At 43.3% G+C, this 12,484-nt stretch overlaps 1 protein-coding gene across 1 annotated transcript; it reads right to left on the reverse strand.

Annotated features, from left to right (window-relative positions):
- Positions 1–1,842: 1,842 nt before the first annotated feature.
- LOC120661487 lies at positions 1,843–2,818 on the reverse strand. Its single transcript, XM_039940366.1, has one exon. It carries the CDS (start codon positions 2,715–2,717, stop codon positions 2,280–2,282), a length of 438 nt encoding a protein of 145 aa, XP_039796300.1. The 5' UTR covers positions 2,718–2,818; the 3' UTR covers positions 1,843–2,279.
- Between the last annotated feature and the right edge of the window lie 9,666 nt (positions 2,819–12,484).

Raw genomic sequence — 12,484 nt, forward strand, 5'->3', positions numbered from 1 at the left:
CAACACAGCAGTCATCGCCGCGGCAGTGTGAGTGTCCACATTCAGAGGGACAAAGGTGGACTTTTGGAAGTTGATAGCAAGTCCAGTGGCCAAGGAGAAGTTGTCCAGGATTTTCTTAAGCACCTGCATGGAATGGACGTCCCCCCTGGTTAGAATTAGCGTGTCATCCGCGTACTGTAGGACCGGGCAAGGCAGGGAGTCGTCCACCGGGTATCGCAGTTCGCCGTCGAACGCGGCTTGTCTGATGAGACGCTACAGCATGTCCGCCACAATTATGAACAGAAAGGACGAAAGAGGGTCACCTTGGCGCAGGCCACGATGGCAAGTGATCCACCTCCCCGGCACACCGTTTAGCATAACCGCAGTTTTGCCACTGTCGAGGATGTTGGAAATCCAGGAGCGCCAACGAGAATCAAAGCCACGAGCTCGAAGGATGGCATCAAAGCTAGACCACTCGACGGAGTCAAAAGCCTTCTTGAAATCAAGCTTGAGAAAAAAAACTGATCTCATGAAGAATGTCGTTTCTGAGGCGTACAAGTACAACCATCAGCAATCTCAAAGCGTGGATTGTGATTAAATGCATAAGTCATATATGCCGCTCTCTTTTTTTTCTCATCGAGTATCAGCATCAGCTAGGTAAAGGCTAGCTGAATTCTGTGATACACAGGCAAGAATAGTTTTCTATTATGTGAAAAAAAATCTTGCAAAAAAACAAGCAGAAAGAATAAGAGCAGAAGCCAGCAGTGCCAGGACCAGATAAGATCAGATCATAAAGAATGCAGATCAGACAAGGCATGTGGCTCACTGTGCCAGTGGCTGCAATGCATGGCATGCAGCCTACAAAGTAGTACAAACCAGGGTTCACCTTACCGACGGTAAAGCGATTTTCGCCAACTAGCAGTATCGGTAAACCGGCGGTAAATCGCCGAAAACCGCTAGAAACCGCTCGAAATGACAATTCAAATTCAAAAAAACCGGTAACCGTTGTTTACCGACCGGTAATCGATGTTTACCGACCGGTAACCGTCGTTTTTAACCGGTAAACACCGTATGACTTTGGAAAATTAAAAATTTTGGCAGCATTTCACCGTAATTTTGTAAATATCATTACTGATGGTATATATCAAACAATTATATAACATTTACACATACATAGAATAGAAGTTCATATCCATAAAAATAGAAATTCACATCCATAGTCCATATAGATCATCACAACAATAGTCCATGCAAATCATCACAACCATAGTCCTCACAAACCATCATCGTCAATATATATAATACATAGTAGTGGTTTCCGGTCCAAATGAACAAATGAACAAATGAAAATATATGTACATATTTGAAATATGAACACACATATATACATATAGCTAAAATGAACAAATTAACATCCGACTACCATGAACAAATGGATCCATATAGCTAATATGAACACATGTTTTTGAATATAGCTACACAACAAACATCTAAAAATCAATGTAAAATCAAGAAATACTCACAATGCAGTGGTTTCCGGTCCAAACGCGCCGATTTTCGCTCGGAAAATGCCGAATACCGCTCGGGATTAGAGGATACCGCTCGGGATTACCGGTCCGAAAGTTTTTTTATTTTTTTGAGTGCCCAAATAGTCAAATATTTGAACATGTTCTATATTAGAATGATGTATGTCATCTCTACTTTCTTACCATATTTTTTCCTTTTTTATTTCAAATATTTTTAAAAATTTTAAATTCGGGCGAAATTTTTCGAAATTTACCGCCGGTATGGGTTGCCGCCTAGTAGCAGTATCGGTAAAAATCGGCGGTAACCGGCGGTTACCGATCGGTAAGGAAAACACTGGTACAAACTAGGCCGTAGAACACGTCCTATGTGTTTACATTCATGGGATCACAGCAACAGCTCCAACTAGCTAGCAGGCACATCGCCTAGATGCATGCATGTTGCATCAAATCCCAATGCCTGATCTTCAGAACCTTGCAACAACGTAGTTAGACAATAAAAACATACTACTTGATGACATTTCTACACCTACTTAAGGCAACCTCACTACTTGATACTGCCCAAAAAAGAAGCTAGCTACCTCTTTTTAAAACTAGCTAGCTAATGATCGAGCATGCATGTCGATAAGCTAGCTAAGAATTTAAACGCCTGAATGCACATCTTCTTGCATTGTAGCTAGCTAGCTAGCTTGCTCTGAGCAATGAGCATGTGCGGCATTGTTACATTTGCTCGCATGCAGTGTGCGTGCCAGCACCTGCTTCTTCTCCTAGCTTGAGCTACTGCTCGGAGAAGGCGGTCTTGGGGAGCACGGCGTCCCTGACCTTGGTGAGCTCCCGGCCCTTGCTCCGCCCCCTGCACGCCTGGTCCGGCGGCGACGACACGCCCATCTGCTCCATCTTCCTCGCCAGCCACTCGTGCGGCGGCAGCATCTCCCCCCCGTCCTCCTCGTCCTCCTCCTCGCCGCCGCCGCGCCTCGACGAGCCGCTGCCGGCCGGGATGGCCACCGGCGCCGACGGCCTCGACCTGCTCATAACCATACCGTCGCTCTTGGCCACGGCGGCGGGCTTCCTGTCCTTGCCGCTGATGGCCCTCCTATTCCTTGGAGGAGTCGCCACGAGCGCCGCCGCCTCCGTGCTGCCGGCCTGATGCTGATCGCCCTGCAGCACGTCCCACACGTCTCCCTCGTCGAACTCTTCTTCCCGGACTCCGGCCATGGGCGGCCTCAGCTCGCGCGCGCTATCTAGTTGCTATGGAACAGAGAGGGAGAGGGTGGTGTGCGTTGGCTAACTGCAGCTGCTGCTCTGGGGGTGGCAACTGGCAGCGCGAGGGGGCTCGGCGCTGGCCGGCACGTATATTTGTCACAGGCGAGGCGACAGGGCCCGCCGCGCCGTGGAGCGCGGTGCACGGGGACAAGGCTGCGGTGGCCGCGCACCGACCGGCAGACCCACGGGTGGCTTCGCCTCCGGTCGCCGTCGCTTTTGAATGCCTTGCTGCGTTTTGGCATGGCATGCTCACGACATCGTACCTGTACACTCCCAAGGTTTGGTAGATGCCAACATCATTTTGGAGGAGGATTTTGTCGAATTTTGAAGGAATTTCACAAGAAATGGTGGAATAATAATGGTTCCAAATGGGGAAAGGTAGCTTCCCATCCCACCTGTTGGCTGCATTTTTTTTAGCAAACATACCTGTATTCCAAGTTAAGGAAGCCGTACAAAGACACGTACGAATACAAGTATGTCGTCCAAGAAAACAGAGGGCAGTTGTCCCACCCAACTTGCACAAATGGCCAGTGAAAACAAAAATTACAACCAGGTCCCTGCCCCCTATGCACGCCGGAGACTCCAATGAACCTCGCCACCGGAAGTCGCCAGCTCCGGCCACCGCTCGCCCAGAAATCGAAGGAAACTCCATCGCACAAAGGCTTTGAGGTGAGCCGCAGAAGAATAAACCATCATTGGTCGCCCAACGGCCGGGGACACGCCCCGAGTTCCTTCGACCTTGAATCCGCGCTCGCCGACGCCGCCGAACGCCGCCGCGGGAGACTCGAGCCTGATCCAACCACCAACCTTCCACCCAGCCCTCAGCAACCGCTGCACCCTTGAAGCAGAGGTCCGGCAAGCACATCCCCCTCACGGAACGATGAGATGCCACCAAGGTGAAGCTGGCACCACCACTGACGAGCAGCAGACGCACAGCACCAGATCTGCGACGGCCCGCCAAGGAAACACCCAAGAAAGCCGACAGGAAGGGAAGTCCACCGCCGGCGAAACAAATCCCGACGAGGAAGACAAGCCCCCAGGAGGCAACAAAAGCTCCATCCCAAACGCAAAAGGACCAAGCATAACTAACCTCCTCCATGGACCTTCGCTAGAGCCGACGACGTCAGCGACGCCATCGTCGCCGCCGCTGGAGAAGGGGAGGGGTACGGTAACCCTAGACGCCGACATAAAAGTCGCCGCTGGGAAAGAGGAGCACGAAGACCTACACCTAGATCTACTGCTATACAAATCCACCCGCCAAGGGGCCGGGCCCCCTCTCAAGTCCGTCGCCGGAATGGCGCTGGAGGAGAGGGGGCCGGCGGAGCGGCGGAGGAAGAAGGAGTCGCCCTCGAAATTGCCCAAGAGAACTGTAGCAAGGGGAAAGTTCGAGTCGACACTAGCCTGGTCATCCCACCTGTTGGCTGCATGATCATTGATCAATGACTGATTCTCTCAATATACAGTCTATGATTACATATTCTTGGAAGAACAAATCTTATGAATGGCCAACAAGTCGAGTCACAACTCACAAGGGCAAGTGGAAAATCCACTTTGGAAAATCCCTAATGCCCTTTCATAATCCGACTCGATCGTAGCCTTTTTTAGCTCACAAACATTGTACTCATCTATGCCTTTTCTCTATTCCTTTCTTTCTACACCATGAGTCCATGATGTATCCCAAGCAGCACAGCTTATTGTGTGCTTGTGCGTAAACCACATCTCGCCGTTCCTGAAGAAGTGAAGATGAACAACACTCTAGCCACCTACTCCACACTAGAAGTGGCAGTGGATGCATTGCTCCATCTGACCAAACCCATCGCATCATACACACACGTGCATTTTCCATTTGCATGAAGGGTCCTCTAGCTCTTTCCAGCGAGCGTACTACTGTGTAGCTAGGAATACACACACACCAGCAAGCTGTACGCGCAGACGTACAGTACCCAAACAAAAGCGCAGCAAGCGCGCGATGCCCTCAAGTAGTGGATGGATAAGGAACGAAGGTGACAAGACGGGCGGAGGCCGGCGATTGGGCGGCAGGCTGCTCGAGGCGGAGGCGGAGGAGGTTCAGATTCGCCTGCCATGGCTGGCTGCCTGCCTGTGGCTGATCGATCGATGCCGAGCCCCAGATGGCAGATGCCCTGCCTGCAGGAAGCCGACATGCCGGGCGGAACGCGCGCGATCGAGAGGCGCTCGCTACGCGCCACCGGTCGACGTGATCGATGTGAGCTCTGGCAGTGGCAGGAGGCAGGAGCCCAGGCAAGAAGGGAGGGGAGCGCGGCCACGGCCAGGGCCAGCCGTGACTTGTTGATATGAGATCGAGCATTGGTTTTATCTGGCGCCGATGCTACACGAGTGTGTACCACCACTGGTACCTTCCTCAGTGCGAGCTTTCAGGTTCTTGATAAGCGCCTTTGTTCCTTCCTGCATATAGGGAAGCTGCTGTCCGGTCACATCGCCGCGTCGTCTCGGCGAAACTGGCAGGTGCTTAGGTTAGGAGCAGAGCAGAAAATTTGGTTAAGAAAGTAGAAATGCTGTCAAGATACTGTTAGAAGTTCTAGTATCTTTAGCTCAAAAAGGAACCACTTAAGGACATGAAATGCATACTTTGATCTTTAGAGCCACTCATCTTTTTCTCGTTCTTGTTCTCTTCTCTTGCCTCTGTGTATGTGTGTGTGTTTGAGCCGGTCACAAAACCCCGGTGATGGCCACAACGAGCTGATCGGATGCTTAACAGGGTTTTACCCCTTCTCTTTTTATAGTCGTAGCTCACAGCGGGGGGGGGGGGGGGGGGGCGACATACTTGGGGTTGGTTCCGTTCCCGATCAGAACGGGACGGGAACGTTCGTTCTCGTGCTTTAGTTTTGCTTCCATTAATTTATTTTATTATTTTACTGTTCATCATTTAATAAGTTTATTGTTTAAGCTTTACAGATCACTCGGTTCTAACATTCCCCCCTGATCGTAAGGCTTAACTTATAAGTCCACTTTTCAACAAAATGACGCACCAAGACAAAAGAATTCAATGATGAGTCAAAATGACGCACCAAGACAAAAGAATTCAATGGTGAGTCATAAATACCATTGAACCCAGTTGCTATAGTCACTCGGTTCTAACATTCTCCCCCTTGATCGTTTAACTTAAACTTATAAGTCCACTTTTCAACAAAATGACGCACCAAGACAAAAGAATTACAATGGTGAGTCATAAATACTATTGAACCCAGTTGCTATAGTACGCCACCCCATATCAAATGAACTTCTTTAACTTAGGAGTTCCAAAACTTATTTCTTATGCTTATACAAAACTTACGGACTCACTTTTCAAAAGATGGTATACCAGATCAATCAATCACTGTAGTCAATTAAGTACCACAGGACTAAGTGACCATGGTTCCCATACAATATCAAAGTGATTCCTCTTAGGCTTATGGGGAGATGGGGTTATAATAGTCACTGAGTGCAGTTGGTTTTCCTTTATATGTATTAAACATATATATTTATCCTCATATATTTATTCTTATGTGCATGCACTTTTAAAGGAGGAAGAAAACCAACGTATTTTTAGAATCATATCTTGTCCCTTAGTTAACGGGCTGTCATTTATCTATTATGCCTCTGAACATGATGCCCAATACTTTAGAACTTATGTCACACCACTTAATGTTTATATATTGAGCATCATAATCTTAGAACTTATTTGATGCTCAACACTTATGACATACTTAATTTGTTAAGCACCACTTAGTCTTAAACTTAGTTCATTTAGGCCTTAAATATTTATGTTTGATTCTGGATTCAATCTTTCACAATGTCTTAGGTCTGGGAATACCTCTCGACATGTTACTCGATCCAAAATTGCACTCTTTCATTTAATAATTTCCGGGATAAATTGCTTAAAGCAATTTCTTATTTTTAAAATGATATGGATCAGGGACACAAATCCATATTTGACGGTGTATAATTCAAGACATGCCACAATTTAACTTGCATCTTTAATGATGCCTTTCGGGAAAGTATTGGTTGAAGACTTCCACATATGACTTCTCCCACAAGAGTGTTGATAATACTTTATGTGGAATTTCTCAGTATCAACACTTCTTGTAATATAATTGTCCAAAATATTGGACTCTTTACTTGTGGGCATGTAACATAACACCTTTTGTACTTATGCCAATAAGGCGAAGTGTTCTAAATGATTTTCCAAGGGTCCAGTTCTGGACTTATTTCCCAGATATCCCGATCTTTTTAAGGATACTTAGGGCAACTTATAACTTAATTAAACATATAATACTTACGTCTGCCATAACATAAGCAAATTTATTGCCCTTAATGGGAATCAACCCATTTCCTAGACCTTTATCTTGGTGAACATTATTGTTCAAAACTTAAGAGATATCACCAAGACAATCTTAGTATCCAGATAAAAGAAAATCTGGATCTTATGTACACAATATTCCCATTGTTTAATAACTTGTTTCTTATTGTACTTATGTATCACTTATGGACTCCAATAGTTTTTCAAATGATGAGCAACTAGTGCCATCAAATCTTTATGACATAATCAATCCCTTTCATTTTAAGTGGGATTGATCAAAGATCTTCATGTGGGCACAAAAGCACCACAAGGAGCTAAAGCAAGTATTCATAAGTAAGCTTAACTTATTTTCTTTTAATATTATTCTTCCTTACTTTAGAGCTCCCTTCTAATTTTCAACTTAGCGACATTAGTGGTGATATATGATACTGAAATAGTATTCAGTTCTAAAGGTAGCATATAGTTCATAATAAAAATAACATTGTCAATTAAATTACACATAAGAAACTAACACATGATAAACTTATCAATGAAAGTTCCACTCTCCCCCACGAAATGTGGACTATGCAATAGTACCATATTTCGAAAAACTTTCATAGCCTTTTGTTAATATATGTTCTAAGTAAAGATCACTATTCCAACATATAAGAATAATATGAATGTATACATTGGAAATAAACATAATTTTATTCTAATAGAAACTAATGACATTATCTTCCTTTTCATAAATATAATTTTTTTAGAACTCAGGATTTTTATTACTTAGAGACTCATTTTATTACTTTAGTTTCATTTTCTTTGAGCTTAATTATGCCCAGAGGCATATTACATTATCTTATCCTTATTGATAATAAAAGAAATAACTCACCATTAATGTCAAATGTGCTCTTTAACATAACTTATCTTGAGGATTGCTCCCCCTGATTCTTACATTTATCTAGAATTGAGGGATTGCTCCCTTTATTTTGATATTTGTCCATAAGTGACTTATCTTAATATTTTCCCATTAGGTATTGATGATCGATAAAATCATTAATTTCTCATCAGTATCCTTAGCATTGAACTTTTCTAATGGGAACTGCACTTTTTATGACACTTGTATGTGCCATCTTAGTTATGAGCTTAAGAACTAATGAGGTGCAGGTAAAAGTACTTCACTTTTGATAGTGGTATTTAAAACAACTTATTAGAAAGTTATGACTTAATTAATACTTATCATCAATAGGGATAATTCATAAGTTTGATTTTGCATCCATAAACGGATGTTCATTCCATGAGGCATAGTTACTCTCATTTAATTGCTTAGTGCCACTCAATAGTTTTGATCTTTGGAGGCATTGAATGCTTTATTGAATATTTTAGTAAGCATCAGCACAAACTTCTTCTATTGAACCAGTCCAAGTCAGCTTTGGCCAGTAATGGAAAAGAACAATAGAATTTTGTGAACTAGTACTTATTCATCAGTTTTGGCCAGAAGAATAAGAACAAGTCATACTTATTATCATGTGCATAAAACTTCTTTTATTGAATCATAACCCAAATCAGCTTTGGCCAGAAATGGATTAAGACCAACAAAAGTATTGTGGACACGTATTTATCAATCACCTTTGGCCAAAATGATAAACACAGGCCACACTTAGTTTAAGATATAAACTCCTTTCATTACTCCGATTCAAAATCAGCTTTGGCCAGAAGATGAATCGGAATAATAAAATTTTGTAGTCACACATTCATCAACCAGCTTTGGCCAGAATGATGAACGTATGCCACACTTAATCAGAGTGTTATTTCTTTTGCAGTGGAACCTTTATTGAAAATGACCCATATGACTTGACATAGTTTCTCATTATTCATATCAGTCAGTATTAGCTTAATCTGATGAAACTTAGTTTTATGATTATGCCCATAATTGCTTAAGAGCTCGCAACTTAGTAACTCAATCAATCTTAGTGACACATGACCACAAACAACTTTGGTCAGTATATAGTCATGAGTCACAAAAGCAATCATAATCTTCGAAGTGAGAATGGCATATGACTACAAACAACTTTTGGTCAGTATGTAGTCACAAGTCAATTAATCATGATATCCTGAGACTCTTTTAAGCAAATATGCATTTATCAGAGGACATCTTTATTAAAATAAACTCAATTTGTCCTCATATATTACTTTAGTATTTTCATCAACATTATTTGTGGCTCAATTAAGAAAATATTCAAAAGCCAGCTTTAAGATTTATGTCCAAAATTGGACTCACTAAGTATGCATGGCTTAAGAATAATATACTTTATTAATAAATTAAATCATGATAATCCATGATTGTAAACAACTTTGGTTAGAATACAACCACGAATCACCATTGAAATTCTGATCTTGAATCAAAAATATCACATTGGATTGATTCCAATCTGGGACAGTTATAAGTTAAAGCCACTTAATTATTAGAATTTGTGTATTCCAATCATTATAATAAGTGATTCCTTAGTGTTGTTATTAATGGAATGCACATTTTCCAAACGTAAACAAAAGTATTAATGACATCAAATAAATATGGCCCATTATTTAATTTCTTAGAAAATTGGGCATTAAAAGATGTCATTGTTTAATTCTTCCCAAAATGGGCCTTAAGCTTCATGCTTAACTTATGGGCATATCAATTCTTGTGAGTAAAACATGCTCACATAATTGATAATACTTATGGGTCATGAGATGCTTCATTATTAAGCCTCAATTCAAGTGGCACATAAGTATGTGATAGATAGGTTAATTTCATAATGAAAGTAATTCATCATCATAATTGGACCATAAATATTACAAATAATGCTTCAAATAGACTTAAAACTGAATCTAAAACTTCATTGAAAATAATCCCAATTTTAAATGGAGACTATTTCTTAATTTTTTTAGTGATAACATAAATTGTACTAAGGCAAAACATAAACATAATAAAATACTTTAGAAATAAAGTGAAGTATTAAGACATAATGAGAATGCTTAACCATAAACATAAGAGAAATACTTAATCATAAATGGAGAAAATTTCCATAAGGTTTGGCTTAAAACAGCATTATCTAAGAAAAATCTAATTATCCATTAATTTATCATAATTTTGCTTAATTTTAGCCTCACTTAATAAAAATATTATTTATAACACATAAACATTAGCTTCAAGTAATAGACATAATATATAAAGATCATAAAATAAATATGAGATAACTTCATCACATAACAAGTCTAATTATCATTCTAATCATTATTTGCTAAAAGCCAAATGATATATCTTTAAAATTTAAACATGAAATAATAATCATAATCGTAATATTTAAAGGGTTTTTTTGAGATAGCGTAATACTTAAAGGTAAAACAATATTTATTTCCTAACCTAAAACCAACATTATTTCAGCCCAAAAGCTTTTTAGGCCCAACACTATGCAGCCCAATACTCATTTCATAATTTTCCAGAGAAAAAACATAATAAAAACCAGCCCAAACTCAATTTTTCAGCCTAGGCCATTTTTGGCCCGGTCCGTTTTGGCCGCCGCCTTCCCTTCCCGGGCCTGGGCTGGAAATTCGCCGCGCCCGCCGGCCTCCTGCCGGCCCGAGCCGCGGCCGCGCGTGCCAGCCGTCGGATCAGATCCGACGGCCCGCGCCTCTCCCCGGCCATATAAAAAGGGGCCGTCGGCCGCGCCCCCCTTTAACCCTAGCCATTTTCTCCCTCCCCTTCTCTCTCTTCACCACCCGGCGGCCCGCAGGTGAGCGAGGCGAGCGGCGCAGGACGGCGGCGAGCGGCACGGAGAGAGGGAGCGGCACCGCCCGAGCTCCGCTCGCCGGAGCTACGTGCCACGGATGCGGGCGCGCAGCTCCGTCGAGTGTTGCTCGATGGTGCCCTAAGGCACCCGCCGGCCGCGCCCCCGATCTGCAACGGCGGTCCTCAGATCCGGCGGCTAGCCGGTCTTTCGGCGACGCTGGCCCCCGGAGGAGGCCGGCGGTGAGCCGCGTGGGCGGAGGATGGCGAGGCCGCTCAGGGCCAAGCCCTTTGAGCGCGCCATCGCGCATTGAAAGTGGCGGCCGCGGCGGGGCCAACGATGGCCACCACGGTCCTAAGATAAACCTTCTCCGCCCCTAATCTTTAGATCTTAGACTTAGGGTTCTTATATTTGGGGATTTTGCTAGGGTTAGGGTTTCGGCAGTGGGGAATTTTTGGGGTCTTAGGGCTTCGGGTTGCACGATTTGGGCGCAAAACATAATGACAGAGGCATAAACTTGTGCAATTAGAGTGCACAGAGCACTAATTGGGCTCCAATTGATGCTAAACCTTGCTCTTGATGCCATTGTTAGAAGTTCTAGGATCTTTAGCTCAAAAAGGAACCACATAAGGACATGAAATGCATACCTTGATCTTTAGAGCCACTCATCTTCTTCTCGTTCTTGTTCTCTTCTCTTGCCTCTGTGTATGTGTGTGTGTGTTTGAGCCGGTCATAAAACTCCGGTGATGGCCACAACGAGCTGATCGGATGCTTAACGGGGTTTTACCCCTTCTCTTTTTATAGTCGTAGCTCACAGCTGGGGGACCGACATACTTGGGGTCGGTTCCGTTCCCGATCAGAACGGGACGGGAACGTTCGTTCCCGTTCTTTAGTTTTCTTCTATTAATTTATTTTATCACTTTACTATTCATCATTTAATGAGCTTACTGTTTAAGCTTTACATATCACTCGGTTCTAACAGATACAACCACTTATAGGTCTTTTTACAACGAAAAGATCCTTGGTTCGTCAACGTCTCCCAAACTAGCACAATTACAACAACATTTCTACCAGTTTTCTAGTGTGGTGATAGTCCATGTCATTATTCATTAGCTCCTTGCATCCCGCATTGCTTGCCTGCCGGCGTCATCTGAAGGAGTGGGGAGGGCTCGCCCTCGCTCTCGCCGCCGGCCGTCGGACCCCAGGTTGGCTCGGCAGCGGCTCTGAAATCGACTCTAGGAGGCGGCAGCTTCTCAAACAGGTACTCCCTGATGTTTTCCAGCGCTCCCTTGTCGTAAGGATTGGGCGAGCTGTGATACCTTCCTTTTCCATCTCATGGCTTGTCTGCAGAGCATGAACGTGGAGAACGCCAACGCCGAGCACATGAACGTGTAGAGCACCAACGCCGAATTATTAGTCAATGGCAACTCATTGGCTATTTTACTACTCCCTCTGTCTCAAATTATTAGTCGTTTTAGATTTTCTATAGAGGTATAGTTTTTATTATGCATCTACGTAAATATCATGTCTAGGACTCTAGGTGCATATCTAAGTTGATGCATCTTGAAAAGTTAAAAAAGGACTAATTGACAAAAAAAAGTAGTGCTAGTAGTAGTAGGTTAAAATGTCAAATGTCAAATCAGTATGATTTTAGG

Source organism: Panicum virgatum, chromosome 2N, assembly GCF_016808335.1.
Source record: "Panicum virgatum strain AP13 chromosome 2N, P.virgatum_v5, whole genome shotgun sequence".
NCBI lineage: Eukaryota > Viridiplantae > Streptophyta > Magnoliopsida > Poales > Poaceae > Panicum > Panicum virgatum.

Coding starts and splice junctions, on each gene's coding strand:
- LOC120661487 (XM_039940366.1), bottom strand. CDS start 2,717: ATGGCCGGAGTCCGGGAAGAAGAGTTCGACGAGGGAGACGTGTGGGAC.